The sequence below is a fragment of the Salminus brasiliensis genome, chromosome 19 (genome assembly GCF_030463535.1).
Source record: "Salminus brasiliensis chromosome 19, fSalBra1.hap2, whole genome shotgun sequence".
In the NCBI taxonomy this organism is placed as follows: Eukaryota; Metazoa; Chordata; class Actinopteri; order Characiformes; family Bryconidae; genus Salminus; species Salminus brasiliensis.
In genome coordinates this window covers 30,407,023-30,423,613 of record NC_132896.1, presented here as the reverse complement: position 1 = coordinate 30,423,613, position 16,591 = coordinate 30,407,023, and the positions used below count along the sequence as shown (strand labels likewise).

The following is a 16,591-nucleotide window of genomic DNA, read 5'->3' as shown; positions in this document are numbered from 1 at the left end:
ACCCAAAAGGCAAAAAGTGAGACATGAAACATTGTTTTCAGCATTTTAAACAAGAACAGGTTGGACAAACGTTTGCTTTGTGCTCTTTTATTTATCAATTTTTGTTATTGACACATTCTTGCTTAAAATATTAAATGAATGTGTTATATTTAACCTTATACCTTTGGGTAATCAGATCACATTTTGCTCTTCTAACTGTTTACAGTAACATTTGAGTAAACATTGGTTCCCAAATATTTGCGTGTTATTGTACATGCTGAGTGTTGTAAAACAAAAGCAAAACAGTTCCAGAATAAATCTTATTTATCTGAATAATTTACCACCATTGTAGCATCATCCACAGTACATATAAAAAGGCTATCTGGTCATTTTAAAAAAGCAAATGATTTCATGGCTATGCGCTGGGTGCATGGTGATGTCTGGTTCCTATTATTCCATAATAGTAAAGAAAGTCAGTGTCAGTGCCAATATATTACATTTAACCACTCTGCATAACTTTGGTGGTAATATTCACTGAGAATTACAACTACTTAATAATTATAATCACTGATACTTATTATAAGTAATAATTACTCAACACCTTCTAATTATTTAAAAAGTAATAATAATTCAGTAACTACTATTTTATATAATTAAGTACCAATTATTTAGTACTCACTAATTCTTTAGTACCTACTAATTACTCAGTAAGTAGTAACTATTTAGTCACTTAGATTTTCTCAATAAGTACTAATTATTTAACTATGTAGTAACTCATAATGTTTCAATAGTACAAATTATTTAATATCTACTAATTACTCAGTAAATAGTAACTATGTAGTAACTCATAATTTTTCAATAGTACTAATGATTTAATACCTACTAATTACTCAGTAAATAGTAACTATGTAGTAACTCATAATTTTTCAATAGTACTAATTATTTAATACCTACTAATTACTCAGTAAATAGTAACTATGTAGTAACTCATAATTTTTCAATAGTACTAATTATTTAATACCTACTAATTACTCAGTAAATAGTAACTATGTAGTAACTCATAATTTTTCAATAGTACTAATTATTTAGTACCTACTAATTACTCAGTAAATAGTAACTATGTAGTAACTCATAATGTTTCAATAGTACTAATTATTTAGTATCTACTAATTACTCAGTAAATAGTAACTATGTAGTAACTCATAATTTTTCAATAGTACTAATTATTTAATACCTACTAATTACTCAGTAAATAGTAACTATGTAGTAACTCATAATTTTTCAATAGTACTAATTATTTAATACCTACTAATTACTCAGTAAATAGTAACTATGTAGTAACTCATAATTTTTCAATAGTACTAATTATTTAGTACCTACTAATTACTCAGTAAATAGTAACTATGTAGTAACTCATAATGTTTCAATAGTACTAATTATTTAGTATCTACTAATTACTCAGTAAATAGTAACTATGTAGTAACTCATAATTTTTCAATAGTACTAATTATTTAATACCTACTAATTACTCAGTAAATAGTAACTATGTAGTAACTCATAATTTTTCAATAGTACTAATTATTTAATACCTACTAATTACTCAGTAAATAGTAACTATGTAGTAACTCATAGTTTTTCAATAGTACTAATTATTTAGTACCTACTAATTACTCAGTAAATAGTAACTATGTAGTAACTCATAGTTTTTCAATAGTACTAATTATTTAGTATCTACTAATTACTCAGTAAATAGTAACTATGTAGTAACTCATAATTTTTCAATAGTACTAATTATTTAGTACCTACTAATTACTCAGTAAATAGTAACTATGTAGTAACTCATAGTTTTTCAATAGTACTAATTATTTAGTATCTACTAATTACTCAGTAAATAGTAACTATGTAGTAACTCATAATTTTTCAATAGTACTAATTATTTAGTACCTACTAATTACTCAGTAAATAGTAACTATGTAGTAACTCATAGTTTTTCAATAGTACTAATTATTTAGTACCTACTAATTACTCAGTAAATAGTAACTATGTAGTAACTCATAATTTTTTAATAGTACTAATTATTTAGTACCTACTTATTACTCAATAAGTAGTAACTATGTAGTAACTCATAATTTTTCAATAGTACTAATTATTTAGTACCTACTAATTACTCAGTAAATAGTAACTATGTAGTAACTCATAATTTTTCAATAGTACTAATTATTTAGTACCTACTAATTACTCAGTAGTAAGTAGCCTATTCAGTAACCACTAATTGTTCAGCATTTACTATTTATTAACTACCTAAGCACCTACTAATTGCTCAAAATGTAAATGTAATAATTCTATAACTACCACTTTTTAAATATGTACTAATTTATTACTGATTAATTATTCAATAAGTGTAATAATGTACAGACTAACTATTTTAAAATGATCAATTACTCTATAGATACCGGTCACTCTGAATGTTACTTATCATTTGCAGTACGTGCCCACATACAGGCCTTTAGGGTTGGAAGGGTTAATGCAACCAAATCCTCACAACGATGTTCCATCATCTCGTGCTTTTCCAGAAGAGCAGATGATGATACCGGCCCAATGGGAGAACACATGCCTACAAATACCCCTGATTTTACGAGAGCAGCAGTTACCTCCAGTTTTGGACACCTGCGTTCACACACCAGCAGGGGGCGTACGCGTCTTTTCTGGCGTTTTATCACGTGACTTGAAGAGTCATCGTAATAAAACCCGGACTCTGTGGGAGGAAGAGGAGGAGGAAGAGGAAGAAGAGGGCAGGCAGTAGCGAATGATTGTGCTGGTCATTTGAAGCCCGGTCTGAAAGCTGAGCCTGCCGTCATGCCGATGTTCGTGGTGAACACAAACGTGGGGAGAGACAAGGTTCCTGCAGCCCTGATGTCTGAGATCACAGAGGAGCTGGCCAGGGCGATGGGCAAACCGGCCAATGTGAGTATGGACCATCACACGTGCATGCATGTACGCCTGATGAGCGTGTGTGTGTGTGTGTGTGTGTATGAAGCACACACATCTTCAGCTTTCAGTCATCTAGGTCAGTGAATTTCCCAGTTGCAATAAAGCGAGGCAGACTGGACATGTTATGTAATCTTGTAATCCCAAGACCTTCAATCATCATCATGATGAAGCTCTCTCTCCCTGCTCCATCAGCAAGGAGACCCTACAGTGTGCAGTTTATGGGAATTGGGGAATGGGGCAGTGTTATGAAGGAGCTCCTCCATTGACCATCTCTCCTGAGTCACGCTCAAGGTGAAAGGCATGTGGGATGCTGTTTTATTCATAGGTGCAGCAGTCCTGTAGGTGTGTAGTCAGTGGTAATCAGGTGTGGGGTTTTTTTTTTTTATTATTATAGCTCCCTCGTATAAAGTCATTTTTAATCTCCTTGTGTTTACCCAGGGTAAATAAAGGGTAACGGTGGCCTGGAATGGACAGTTGTATGTATCTTGGCATAGTTGGATCGGGATCATTCAGATGCAAAATTCTGCATAAAAAAACAATGTGAAACTGTAAAACAGGCCAATTCTTAACTTATCATATTATATTTATGCCCCCCTAAATTTACATACACCCATCCCTCACTCTGGCTGGTGCTGGTACTTGAGAATCTAGTACTTGAGTGCTTGTGTTTGTCATTACAAAGGGGGTCGCACCTCACCTCCATACTCTGCTAGGTATTAGAAAACGGGTTGCTATGCAAACCAGCAACTTTGAAATATCTCAATACCTGTAAATATGAAAGATTTGTCTTGTACGTCTATAAGGATAACATTTTATTGATCCCGAAGGAAAATGCAGAGTCACAGTACTGTATATTTTGCATACAGGGAAACTTACGTTTTCATACTAAATACAACAAAAGTTACAGAAGAGCTAATAACAATAAATAAAAATTGATGTGCAGGATTGATGTGGATATATGAAGCATCTCAGCACATTACAGACAGCAGGAGATCATTGGAGTATGAAGGTATATAACTTTGTGTGTGTGTGTGTCTGTATTTTAGTACATCGCTGTGCACATCGTTCCTGATCAGTTGATGATGTTTGGGGGCACATCGCATCCCTGCGCTCTCTGCTCCCTCCACAGCATCGGAAAGATTGGAGGCTCACAGAACAAGCAGTACTCCAAACTGCTGATGGGCATCCTCGAGAAACACCTTGGCATTTCACCGGGCAGGTATACAACCCATTTGCTTTCGTTAACTCCGTTATCTCCGTTATCTCCGTTAACTTTGCTTGGGCTGTCATTAATACAAAAATACTGCTAAAACCCACTGTGTTGTTTTATGTACAGTAAGGACAGGCAGGGGGTATGTTATTAACATACATTGGTCAGATGTAACATTACTACCACTGACAGATAAAGTGAAAAACAGTGTAAATCTTTAGGAAATTGGGCGAGCATAAGACACACTTTGACAAGAGCCAAGGTGTAAACGTCTTCAAAACATTAGGCAGGTCTTGCTATGCAGTGGTCAGTACCTACCAAAAGTGGTCTAAGGAAGCACAACAAGATTCAACAGATCTGCTGCTAATGTCAATAGGCATGGTGCCAGTAGGTTCATGTTTATCTGCTCCAGAGAGTCCTATTCTATTGGCAATACTTCTCTAGACAAGTGTGTGAATAAATTGGATCTATCAGTCATAGTTCTTGGCCCACTACTCACTTTTAATGTAAACAGTGCAACAGTTTTATTATTTAATTTATTTCTGTATTTATTTTTCAGGACCTACATAAACTTCATTGATATGGATGCAGCGAACGTAGCCTGGAACAACTCCACCTTTGGTTAAAGGAAATAAAGGCTTTTCCATCTATTTCCTGGGCACTCACCCCGTCGGCTACAGAAACAGTAGCCTGCAGAGCACTAAACAAATGGCATGTCTTACACAGCACTTCATGTAGATTATCTAGAACTGTGGCTTTTATTTTGTAGTTGCTTTTTGCAGACATTCCCATTTTCTTATACATTTACCTGCTGATGGTGGATTTCTCAGTGCTTCAAATGAAGTACAAAAGCTGGAAATGTAATTCTGTCAATCTGTGTAAAACCAGATTAATACATACTAAAAGTATTCTTATAATAAAATATCAAAGAGATCTAATACAGTTTATTGGACAAGCAGTTAAAACATGTCATAAAAAGAAAGGAGGCTGTCTGTGGTCTCCATGCTGTGTGTTATATGCAACACTGTCAAAGCTTAGGTAAGGCAATAAAAGTGTCAAGTCAAGTCAAGTGGGTTTCTATTGTCATTTCAACTACATACAGAGTACACAGTGAAACGAAACAACGTTCCTCCAGGACCATGGTGCAACATAGACACAGTGCACACAAGACACAAGTGCAACACAAACAAACAAGTGCGGACAGACAACACAACACAATACAGACAGAGAATAATAATAATTTAGAGGTAGTGTGCAAATTATGCAGTGTGCAGTACATATTGAATCCAGTGAGGTAGTAAAGTTATTAGTGCGACAATGCTTCCCATATTGTCTGGGGTAAATGGTGAGAGAGAGAGAGAGTGTGTGTGTGCATGGAACAGAAAAAAAACATCAGTCTCTGGAGTTGAGGAGTCTGATGGCTTGGGGGAAGAAGCTATTGCAGAGTCTGGTCGTGTTGGACCGGATGCTGCAGTACCTTCTTCCTGATGGCAGGAGGGAGAACAGTCTGTGTGAAGGGTGGGTGGAGTCATCCACAATGCTGGTTGCTTTGCGGATGCAGCGGGCAGTGTAAATGTCCATAACGGAGGGGAGAGAGACTCCGATGATCCTCTCAGCTGTCCTCACAATGCGTTGGAGGGTCTTGCTGTCAGAGGCTGTGCAGGTCCCAAACCAGGCAGTAATGCAGCTGCATAGGATGCTCACTATTTTCCCCTTTATAGAAGAGGGTGAGGATGGGTGGAGGGAGACGGAGGAAGTAGAGACGCTGCTGAGCTTTTTTGGCTGTAGAGCTTGTGTTCAGGGACCAGGTGAGGATCTCCGCTAAGTGGACACCAAGGAACTTGGTGCTCTTAACGGTCTCCACAGAGGAGCCGTTGATGTTGAGCGGAGAGTGGTCGTGTCTTGTTTTCCTGAAGTCAACAACCATTCCCTTGGTCTTGTCTACATTCAAGTGAAGGTTGTTGACTGTACACCAGTCTGTCAGCTGCTGCACCTCCTCTCTGTATGCTGACTTTACGAATATCTCCATGCTGGAGATGCTGTCCCCGAACCGGACTAACTGGGGCCTCCCTGTCAGGAAGTCCAGAATCCAGTTGCAGAGGGGGGTGTTGAGGCCCAGCAAGCTCTTGGTCATTCCAATTTTAATTGTTTTTCTTCAGTGTATCTGAATATAAACTTTAACTTCTCATTATTTATTATTAATTATTATTTGTTATAAAAATATACATTTACTTTTTTATAATTATGAATTTTGAATATGGAGTATTGAAATGTATTACTTTTTTATTTTATGCATTATTACCCAGCAGAAGTTAGCAGATGAAGTGAATAAGATATAAGATATAAGTATATAAGATATGTTGCATAGGTTTACTGCCAAAAATTGAGCACAGTTTGAGCTCCAAAGATGATACGTTCCAACCAAAAAAGACAGTGTACACATTATTTCTGCTTAAAATTGGTTTATAATTAACAGGCAAAGTAGGCCTCCTGATTCTGAACATGTGCTGGAGATAAGACTAAAAGTCAATAGTTACTGGTTAACATTGACAAGATAAGAACTGGTGTGGCACTGGTTAACAAAATTATCATATATATAAAATACAATTACACACTGATCAGATTGATAGTCCCAGTAATACTGTGTCACATTCTGACATCATTATTGGTAAAATAGGTGAGAAACTTGTTTAGAGTTAAAGCATAATGTAGTCAAGTAAAGTCAGATTTATTTGTAAAGCTTTTTACAACTGTTGTCATCACAAAGCAGCTTAACATAATTAGTAATTAATAAAAGACAAAGAAAAAAGATGAAAATAACGTAAGACATGAAGGATCAAAGACCCCCAGTGAGCCCCAACGGCGACAGTGGCAAGGAAAAACTCCCTCAGAGCTGGAGGAAGAAACCTTGGGAGGAACCAAGACTCACAAGGGGGACCCGACCCATCCTCCTCTGATCAGAACTATTTAAACATTATTGATAAAAATGACCAAACCAGATACAACAGATAGTTAATAGTGGTGATATTAATAGTGGCAGACAGCCACAAGTCCATCTAGGTTTCAACACGGCCACCAAACAGGCAGCAGCGGCAGGCGGGTGAGCCGCTGGTCTGCTATGGGTGGTGGTGGGTGGGGGGCCCGCTGGTTGGACCGGTAGGTGGCAGCTGGTTTGACACAGGTAGAGGGGACCTCAGCGGGCAATCTTCCAGCAGGTTGGGTTGGGAGGCCATTTACTCGGAGAGGGTAAAGAGAGAGAGTTAGTTCTGATATATATATATATTGACATGATTGGTAACATAATACTTCATGCTGGTTATTTCACCCAGTGGTGCTTTTTGATCACCGAGGGGTTCACAGACACACAAAAGTCTAGAGGATCAAGTCTAAGCCTATATACATTAAACCGTGTGGTGCCACTGCTTGGCCTTGACCCCTGTAGCTCATGCCTGAATCAATAAGACTATTCAATATGAGCGGTTCTTTTCGGCGACTCACTTTGGTCTTAAATAATCTATTAAAGCATCTAGTCTAAATACTGAGATATTTTTTACAGCTTTGAGAAACACCCAGTGGGGTCAGAGCGGTCCTACCTCCTCCACGTTAGGTGGCGATGAAAAAAGCTACCCTGTGCTTAATGATGGAAGGGTTCGATTCAGTTCACCGAGTCGGTTCATAGAAGGGACTAACTGATTCACTCAGAGGAGTTGTTCAGAAGTACAGCGCGCGCCAAAACCGCTACAGCAGCGTTCCAGAATGCCTCCTCGCGCTAAAGCAGGTTCGTTGTTTACTTAGCTATAGCTAGCTAGCTAGCACTAGCCTTCTAGTGCATTGTGGCTGAACGATATTTTGGTCTCGTTTTAGCCTTAAATGGCAAATTAGTTTGTCTGATAACACTCCAGGGTCGGGTTACGTCGTTTTCTACTAGAAGACTTCACTTATCTTGGACTAGCCAACAGTTTGGGCTCCGGGTGATGCCAACGCGCACAACGGACATGCCCTAAATGCCCTAAATGCCCCAAATTGTGTAGACATGCACATACTGCCCCTTTTTTCAGTGCCACAAAGGTGTTAGTGAGGTCAGGCTCTGGTGGCGGGTGGTGATGGAGTCTGGATTTTGTAACAGGGACCCACGTGAGAAAATGCTGAGGCGTACTGTCGCCCCCTATCGGCAACGTGAACGAAGTGCACACCCAACAATCAGCGAGGGAAAGTTTGTGGACACTTGCTTCTGAAATCAAGATATTTGCTTAATTGAGATTTTCTTTGTGCAGTAACTACTTCAGATCTCCAGGAAGGTTTTTATTGCTGATGATTTCAGTGCATTCATCCACAAGAGTAGCAGAGTAGAGGTCTGGTACTGATGTTGGATGATTAGGATGATGGGTTTAGATCACACTGCCCCACAGCCTGGGCTCCAGAATGACCTATTCTATTGGCAAAGCTTTTCCACCTCAAATGCACCTTAAATTCTGTAGACAGAATATTTGCACTCCAGCATTTCAGGTCTCTGCACATCCATTCACATTATATGTATTTTCTTACCTATACAATAAGTCAAACAGCCCCTCGGTTTTGGTTGAGGTTCACTGATTTAATGCTTAACATGAATGGTTAGATATGTGTGTGTGTGTGTGTGTGTATACATGTTTAGGTCTGTTTATCCGCTCAATTCTGATTTAACTAAATGGTGTGAAATATATGTGTGTGTGTGTGTGTGTGTGTGTGTGTGTAGGTCGTGGGGCGAAGCGCAAGGTGGATGCTGGTGCAGAGGTGGAGCCAGAGGCAAAGAAGGATAAAGTAAATGAGGCCGAACAAGACGCAGGCGATCTTGGCCAAAGAGTGGTCATCGAACACTGGTCAGAATCAGACTCTATCTTTTGAATTTTTTTTAAAGCTAAAAGATAGTTTTAAAAATAATGTTTTGTTTACATAGTTGACACTGAAATTATATATTTGTATATTTTCAATATATGTCTGATAGATAATAGTTGGGATGTGACTACCTTTCTAGAGCTCTCACCCAAAAAACAAGCATGCTTTTACATAATTGCTGTGATGTTTTTTTTTCTCAGTAAAAGCTGACGAGTGTATGGTCGGAATGCCGACGTGGTCCGTGAGGCACTCCTGGCTGCGCATCCCGATCTGCATGTGGTGCTCAACCCCCAGAAACCTCGCCGGAACAGCTTTGAGGTCACACTAGTGGAGGGAAGCAAAGGTAATGGCACAGCTGAGCACAAACCAGTGTCTACAATACTGATGTACTTTCACACACTATTTAACCAAAACTAGCAGAGTCTCGTTTCAGCACACTTTGTGATGATAAGCTAGATGATGGTGAAGGCTTTGATTCCAGGGGCAGGATTAGCCAGCCATACGTTTAACATTTACACTGCAATACCAACAGACCCTGTGATGTGATGAATAAAGTGATGGTTAAGCAAATGTACATTGTATATAGTTGTATACTGTTGATTATTCAAGAAATGACCAGTGTGTGAGATTTTGAGAAAGCATTGGGGCTATATGGCTCGTACAGCCTAAAAAAAATTAAAGCTTATAGCCATCAGTTTAGTACAGTGCAAATTGCGTGCCTAAATTATCACACTCTTGATTCATGTCTTTTTAAGTAACCCAAAAAGACTTGCTTGTGATTGCTACTAACTGCACGTTGCCAAAAACTAATGCTCACTGTCTGGGACCTATATGCATGCAATACAACACTACCAGTGGCACCTTAGCATATATTTTTATCACTTGTTTATAGATCCAGTGGGATTCTGTAAGTAGACAATATCCCCAGTGATGTATTTCTCAGCGGCTGTTTACATACATTTGCAAAAGTCTGGAAATGTGCAACAATTTAAATAAATAAATAAACAAACAAACAAATAAATAAAATAATATTTTTCTCAGCTGTTAGACTCTGACTAGCTAGCAATCACATTATTTATAAGTATGTTTTATGGATAAAAACGTTAAGAGCCATTATTTTCCCTTACTTCTTTTCTATGGCAGAGGTGGTCCTGTGGACTGGCATCAAGAAGGGTCCTCCCCGTAAACTGAAGTTTCCGGATCCTGCAGAGGTTGTGACTGTGCTTGAAGATGCCCTGAAGAGCAAGTAGAGATTTATGAGGAGATGGGTATGTTTGTCAATGAGTATGAGTGTCAAATATGTTAATAGAAAGTGACTCTTTCATAGATGTACTTTCATATTCATTAATTGCTTTTGGCAGAAGCTATTATTCACATACAAGTTGGATTAATGCTTAACAAACTTGCCAAAATGGAAATAAACAAAAATCACAAAAATGACTTTTATTTTTTATTTTAAATTTTCAGTCAATCATCTTTGGTTCCGTGGATGCATAATGACGAGGACGGACCAAATGGAAGACTTCCAGTCTGTTCTCTGATGAACGTGGCGTCCTGACCATTGCTTATTGCACCCTCCTTGTAATCTCCTGCTTTACCTCTCTGCACACATATCCCAATAGTTCAGGTCATCTGATCTGTTCTGACTGATCTGTGGTTTTACTGGTATAGTAGTGTTTGAGTAGACCTGTCGTTGTTTTCTTGGTGGATGCTTTGTGTATGTCACAGCAGGAGTTTTCAGTTTAGCAGGATATCTTGGACCGAAACTGAAAACTGTCCAGTACAAATATCCATCAGCTCTCCTCCTATTCAGCAGTCCTGTGTTTTTGTCTTGGGTTATAAGGCTAACTGAGTACTCCTGCTTTTGTAAAACACCAGTCAGCCCCCTAATCTGCACCAAGTTGGGGTTACAGATGCATCCTGCCTAAAACTGGATTGTTTTACAATGTTTTCTGTTCTCACCATAAATAAAGCTTCTATATTTGTACTTCAAATTTGTCTCATTTTGTGGCACACGGTTATAGTAGCAATGTGATCCTTAAAAATACAGTCTAAACAATCTAAAGATATTGTTTACTATAAAGGTAAAGGGTGTTTGTATTATTAAATATAGTTCGGTATGTGATGTATATGATAGATCATGCATACATTCTTAAAAAAAAACTAATTTATATGTAAAATATCATTTCAAATGTCTGCATCTCCATTTTGTATTCACTTCGGCATAATTTGAGATCGGCAGTAGTTTTATGATGAAAAAACCAATAGATAAAAATTCTCCAGAATAATCTTTTTACATTGAAAAATGTCTTTGTACTTAGTTGCCATCTTAAAGATGAGAGTTTTTCAAGGTTGGGTTATTTTTATGTCATTTATTCTGCAAAACAAACCAAAATCAAACATCAAAATTAACCACAAATGATACTGCCATGATAATTAATAATAAAAAAAGACATTTTTTAACTTATATAATTTATTAACATGCAAACACAATGCAGGACACTATATATATAATAGACATTAAATATATTGCAGGGCAATATATTTAATAAGGAATGTTATCAAATCACTGTTCAATATTATTTGTAATAAGCAGGAATTTGTTAAATGTATATATGACATTTCTGTCAGATCAAAGCACCTTTACATTGAAAACCTCGTGTGTGCTACTGTCTGACGTCATCGCCAGGCGCCCGAGCTGCTTGGCGCTGGTGGGTGATTTGAAGACCCTCGGACGCTTTTGGAGATTTTACTGGAAAGTAAGGAGGGAAATACAGCACTGCGCTCTTTAACGTTATTGAAACACTTGTAGGAGACATGTTTAATGATTCGGGGAGGATCTTATGCCCAGTAGATAAACCGGGCAGCCACGTTAGCTGCTGGTGCTCTGAGCTAAGCTAAGATTGCTAACGGGTGAAACGCCTGTGTTCATTTCCACCCACTAACCTGAACACATGGTGGGCTAAAATAAACAGCACGGGTTAATATTAGTCTCGTCGTTTTCTCATTTGCAGACGTCGTATAGTATTAGCACTCACTGAGGTAGTATTGATCACACCTGGAGTGTTAAAGGAGGGCATAGCAGCAAACAAGTGGTGGTTTTCAGTACAGGTGGCAAATTCAGGCCCAGGTGTTAAAAACCCACCCCAGGATTGTGGTCCAGAAAATGTTCTGAGGCGGGTTTGTACTTTCTGGACCTGGATTTGCCACCACTGATGATCAGCTATTGATAGTAGGAGTGGTTCACCCAAACAAATCCAATTGACCTAATTCACTTAATTACCCACTTACCCAAAACCTGCCTGTGTCCAATCTGTGCTTCCTTAGTCTTATCCTGAAGCTACCAGACACGTGTAGTTACCAAGAAATGGAAGTCTCCCAAATTGTACATGATATAATATTAGCTTTGTAGATAAATATTAAAGAACAGCAATAGAAAAGTGGATTTCCTGAAGAAAACGCAGCTTACGTGGTTCCCACTTCCAGGCTGTTGCTGTGGTATCCTCATGGTTATTAGGGTGTTGCTAGGTCGTTGCTGTGGTACACCGGGTGATTGCTATGGCTTTGCTGAGCTAAGTGTTTTTATTGTGGTTGCAAGACAGTTGCTAAATGTATGTAGGTGGTTGCTATGGTGTTGCCAAGTGGTTTCTGTGGTACCCCATGTGTTGGGTTGGGTATTATAGGTGTATTTGACTCCTATCACGTAACAGGGTGCACAAACCTTAAATTCAATTCAATTTTAAGTGGAAAAACTAATAATTATACACAGATACTGTGGATTGGGACACCAAACATGTCTTAACCAAGAGCTGTGTGGAGTAACATTGGCTTCTTTGGCAGGCTAATCAACCGGACATGGGTTTTGTCCCAAATTACTAAATAAGACCAAATGAGACCAAATGCACTAAACCATCCATAGCAGTGCATTTAGTAGTAAAGTGTGTACAGGATGACAGTGTGCAGTTGAAAATAATAATAATAATGATGATGATGATATGGTTTATTCTTCATCGTCTCTTTCCTTCCAGACATGAGCACGGAGGCCGCAGAGAAACCGGGCGAGGAAGGTGGGAGTTCTGGCGGAGGTGCTGGGACCACAGGGACGCGGTTTGACCTGGAGAAGGAGACCGAGCTCCGCTTCGAGGTGGAGGCCGGAGAGCGGGTCCAGCTGGAACTCCTGACTGGCATGGCTGAAGTGTTTGGCTCAGAACTGAACAGAAACAAGAAGTACACGTTCGGACCAGGCTCCAAGATCGCTGTGTTCACCTGGCAGGGCTGCAGTCTGTCGCTCTCGGGCAAAACAGAGGTGAGGATCATACTGTGCACCCGTTACTGACACCTGCGTTCAGTTGCTGAAGCACTGCCAAAAGAATAGGACTCTCTGGAGCAGATAAACATGAACCTTTTGGCACCATGCCTAATGCCAGGCGTGGGTTAGAGGGGTATGAAGCCCCCCCAGCGTTGATTTAGCTGTGGAGCAGTGGAAGAACTGTGTTCTCTGGAATGATGGACGGTGCTTCATCCAGTACTTTTGGAATGAGTTCATCCGACATCTTGACATCACTAAGATTCTTGTTGCTGAGTGTAATCAAAAATCCTCACAGCAATGCTAGAAAATCTAGTAAAAAGCCATCCCTGGACAGTAGAGACAGTTACTCCAACATAAGCAGGATAAACTCCTTTTTATATACTTGATTTCAGAAGATGTCCAAAAAAAACATTGTCCACGCCGACTGTTCCTGTGTGTGTAAGAATAAAAATATTAATTGAAATGTCATTAAATGTATTGTGTATCTGCTTCTTTCTGTCTGTAGGTGGCATATGTCTCCAAAGACACACCAATGTTGTTGTATCTGAACACACACGCTGCACTGGAGCAAATGAGACGACAAGCTGAGAGAGACAATGAGAGGGGACCACGGGTACGTCACTGTGTCACACAAGTTTGTTTGTTTGTATTTACACACATTTTGTGCCTGTTTCCATTGCCAGGTAGCCTGTAAGTACCCAGTGCCAACTTTGATTCCTCTTCCTGTTGGTTTGCAGGTCAAACAGAACCAGCATATACATTAACCAGCCTCTTCATTAAACCACCTCCTTGTTTCTACACTTATATAAACAAATACAGGATCACTTTGTAGTTCTTTAATTCCAGACTGGTGTCCATCAGTTTCTCAGCATACTGTTTTAGCCTTCTTTCACCTTGTTCTTCAGAATCTGCAAGGAGCAGCTATTATTTTTGTTTTTTTTGTGGGGGGTTTGGGTCATTCTCAGCACTGTAGTGACACTGACGTGGTGCTGGAGACAGTCAGAGACAGAAGCTCAGTTCTGTGTGGTCTTGACCATTGAAGAACAGGGTGAAAGGAGGCTAATTAACAAAGTATGCAGAGACATAGATGGATACCGTCTGGAATTCCAGAACTACGAAGTGCTCCTGTATGGCAGTGGAGCTGATATAATAGACAGTGAGTACAAAAACAAGAAGGTCGTTTTAATGAAGTGGATGGTCGGTGGTATTGGTAAAGGGAGACTTTTATTTTGACATAAAAAAAGTCATGATTTTTAAATACCCAACCAGAGTCACTATATCTATACTTGAGCAGCGTATATATATATATATATATATATATATATATATATATATATAGATATAGATATAGATATGACAGTTGTCCTTCTGCTTTTGTCCATTTCTGATCTTGCACTGATTTGCTGTTGCTATACTCTGCGTAGGTCATGGTGGTGGGCCCGACTGATGTAGGGAAGTCGACAGTGTGTCGGCTGTTGTTAAACTACGCTGTCAGGCTGGGCAGGAGGCCCACGCTGGTGGAGCTGGACGTCGGCCAAAGCGGCGTAAGACAATATGATTTACAAACTCTCTCCACACTGTTACAAGCATTTATTTTCACAACTGTCTGCAACCAGTCCGAACTCCTGTTTGTGTGCCTTTAATGATTATTTTAACAACGATGTGTTCAGGTGTCTGTTCCTGGGACTATGTCGGCACTGTGCATTGAGCGCCCAGCAGATGTCGAGGAAGGCTTCTCTGTGCAAGCTCCCCTTGTCTTCCACTTTGGCTCCACCACACCAGGGACCAACATCAAACTTTATAACAAGGTGAAGGGAAAACAAATTTTACACAGCCGAGCTATTCATAAAAGTGCCTGTTTTTATGGCTATTCTTCCATTGTCTAGCATTTATGTTATATTATGCAGTGTTTGTGCATTACACAAAAAACACAGAGCAACCAAAACATTATGATCATCTGCTTAATATGCTGATGGTCACCTGCGTGCCCTTTGGTATCTGATACCAAGACGTTACAGCAGATTCTTTAAGCCTGGTCAGTTGCGAGGTGTATCCACCACAGATATAAAGCGGATCCAGCACATTCTATAGGTAATCAGTTCACGTGTACCTGGCCATCCAAGCGGTGTAAAAGAAAACAGGACCCATCACACCAGGGGACCTTCTTCCACTGCACCAAAGAGTTCAGTCCAGTCCATGTTTGTAGTGCCACTTGTAGAACAGGGTGGCCAGAGTTAGCATGGGCACTCTGAATGGTGTGTGTTGTGAGGTATGACTCCTAACTATCATTGCCACAGTGGCCTTTCTGTCAGTTCCGTCCAGATGAGAGAGCCTTTACGGGCCTCGCGCATTAATAAGCCTTGTGCACCCAACACCCTGTTGATGTTTTTTGGGTTTGTCCCTGCTGTGGAGAAGTGGAACTGTGTTCTCTGAAATGATGGTGGTGCTCCATCCAGTACTTTTGGGATAAGTTAGGGATGAGGAAGAGTGGTGATCATCATTCAACATCCTGACCTCACTAGTGCTCTTGTCGCCTTCACAGCAGATCTATACAGCAGTGCTCCAAGATCTAGTCGAAAGCCTTCTACCCTGGACCGTAGACACAGTTACTCTAACAAAAGCAGGCTGCTGCTTTTCCTGTTGCAGCTATTGAGATGCACAACTGAGGTTGACACACGTGTAATTACATAAGCTGTACTGCTGTTATTAGAGCTGTTATTACAGAAAGTTGGACCAAATATTCAGTACAAATAAGACCTAGCGTGTGATCTGGAAAAGGAGTATGTTCCCAAGGATACACCAGGCATGTAGTAACAGCACATTACTGCACGGCTCTGCACAATTCTGTCCCCTCTCTAATACCCCTTTCCTTTCTCTGGGTGCAGCTGACCTCATGTCTGGCGGAGGTGTTCTCCCAGCGCTGTGAAGTGAACCGCAGGGCCAGTGTAGGAGGCTGCATCATCAACACTTGTGGTTGGGTGAAGGGCTCGGGCTACCAGGCGTTGGTCCACTGCGCTTCGGCCTTCCAGGTGGACGTGGTCCTGGTCTTGGATCAAGAGCGCCTCTACAACGAGCTCAAACGTGACCTTCCACACTTCGTCCGCGTCGTCCTCCTGCCCAAGTCCGGCGGCGTGGTGGAGCGTTCCAAGGACTGTCGGCGAGAGACGCGCGACGACAAGATCCGCGAGTACTTCTACGGCTTCCGCGGGGCCTCCTTCTACCCACAT

The 16,591-nt window shown here is 39.9% G+C and overlaps 3 protein-coding genes across 3 annotated transcripts in view; all 3 read left to right on the top strand.

The window, feature by feature from the left end:
- The first annotated feature begins 2,700 nt into the window (after positions 1-2,700).
- mif (macrophage migration inhibitory factor) lies at positions 2,701-5,249 on the top strand. Its single transcript, XM_072663539.1, has 3 exons — positions 2,701-2,943; positions 4,017-4,189; positions 4,740-5,249. Exons 1-3 carry the CDS (start codon positions 2,836-2,838, stop codon positions 4,804-4,806), a joined length of 348 nt encoding a protein of 115 aa, XP_072519640.1. The 5' UTR covers positions 2,701-2,835; the 3' UTR covers positions 4,807-5,249.
- A 2,607-nt stretch (positions 5,250-7,856) lies between these two features.
- Positions 7,857-11,049, top strand: selenoh (selenoprotein H). Its single transcript, XM_072663466.1, has 5 exons — positions 7,857-7,958; positions 8,916-9,039; positions 9,256-9,398; positions 10,199-10,323; positions 10,523-11,049. The coding sequence occupies exons 1-4, from the start codon at positions 7,937-7,939 to the stop codon at positions 10,303-10,305; spliced, it is 396 nt and encodes a 131-aa protein (XP_072519567.1). The 5' UTR covers positions 7,857-7,936; the 3' UTR covers positions 10,306-10,323; positions 10,523-11,049.
- Positions 11,050-11,733: 684 nt separating this feature from the next.
- The window catches only part of clp1 (cleavage factor polyribonucleotide kinase subunit 1), a 5,564-nt gene continuing 706 nt past the window's right edge, over positions 11,734-16,591 (top strand). Inside the window, exons 1-6 of the mRNA XM_072663525.1 lie at positions 11,734-11,814; positions 13,084-13,361; positions 13,870-13,977; positions 14,789-14,908; positions 15,035-15,172; positions 16,250-16,591. The exon at positions 16,250-16,591 is cut by the window's right edge and continues 706 nt beyond it. Coding sequence (XP_072519626.1) covers positions 13,086-13,361; positions 13,870-13,977; positions 14,789-14,908; positions 15,035-15,172; positions 16,250-16,591 — 984 coding nt within the window. The 5' untranslated portion in view covers positions 11,734-11,814; positions 13,084-13,085. The remainder of the gene's footprint in view (positions 11,815-13,083; positions 13,362-13,869; positions 13,978-14,788; positions 14,909-15,034; positions 15,173-16,249) is intronic.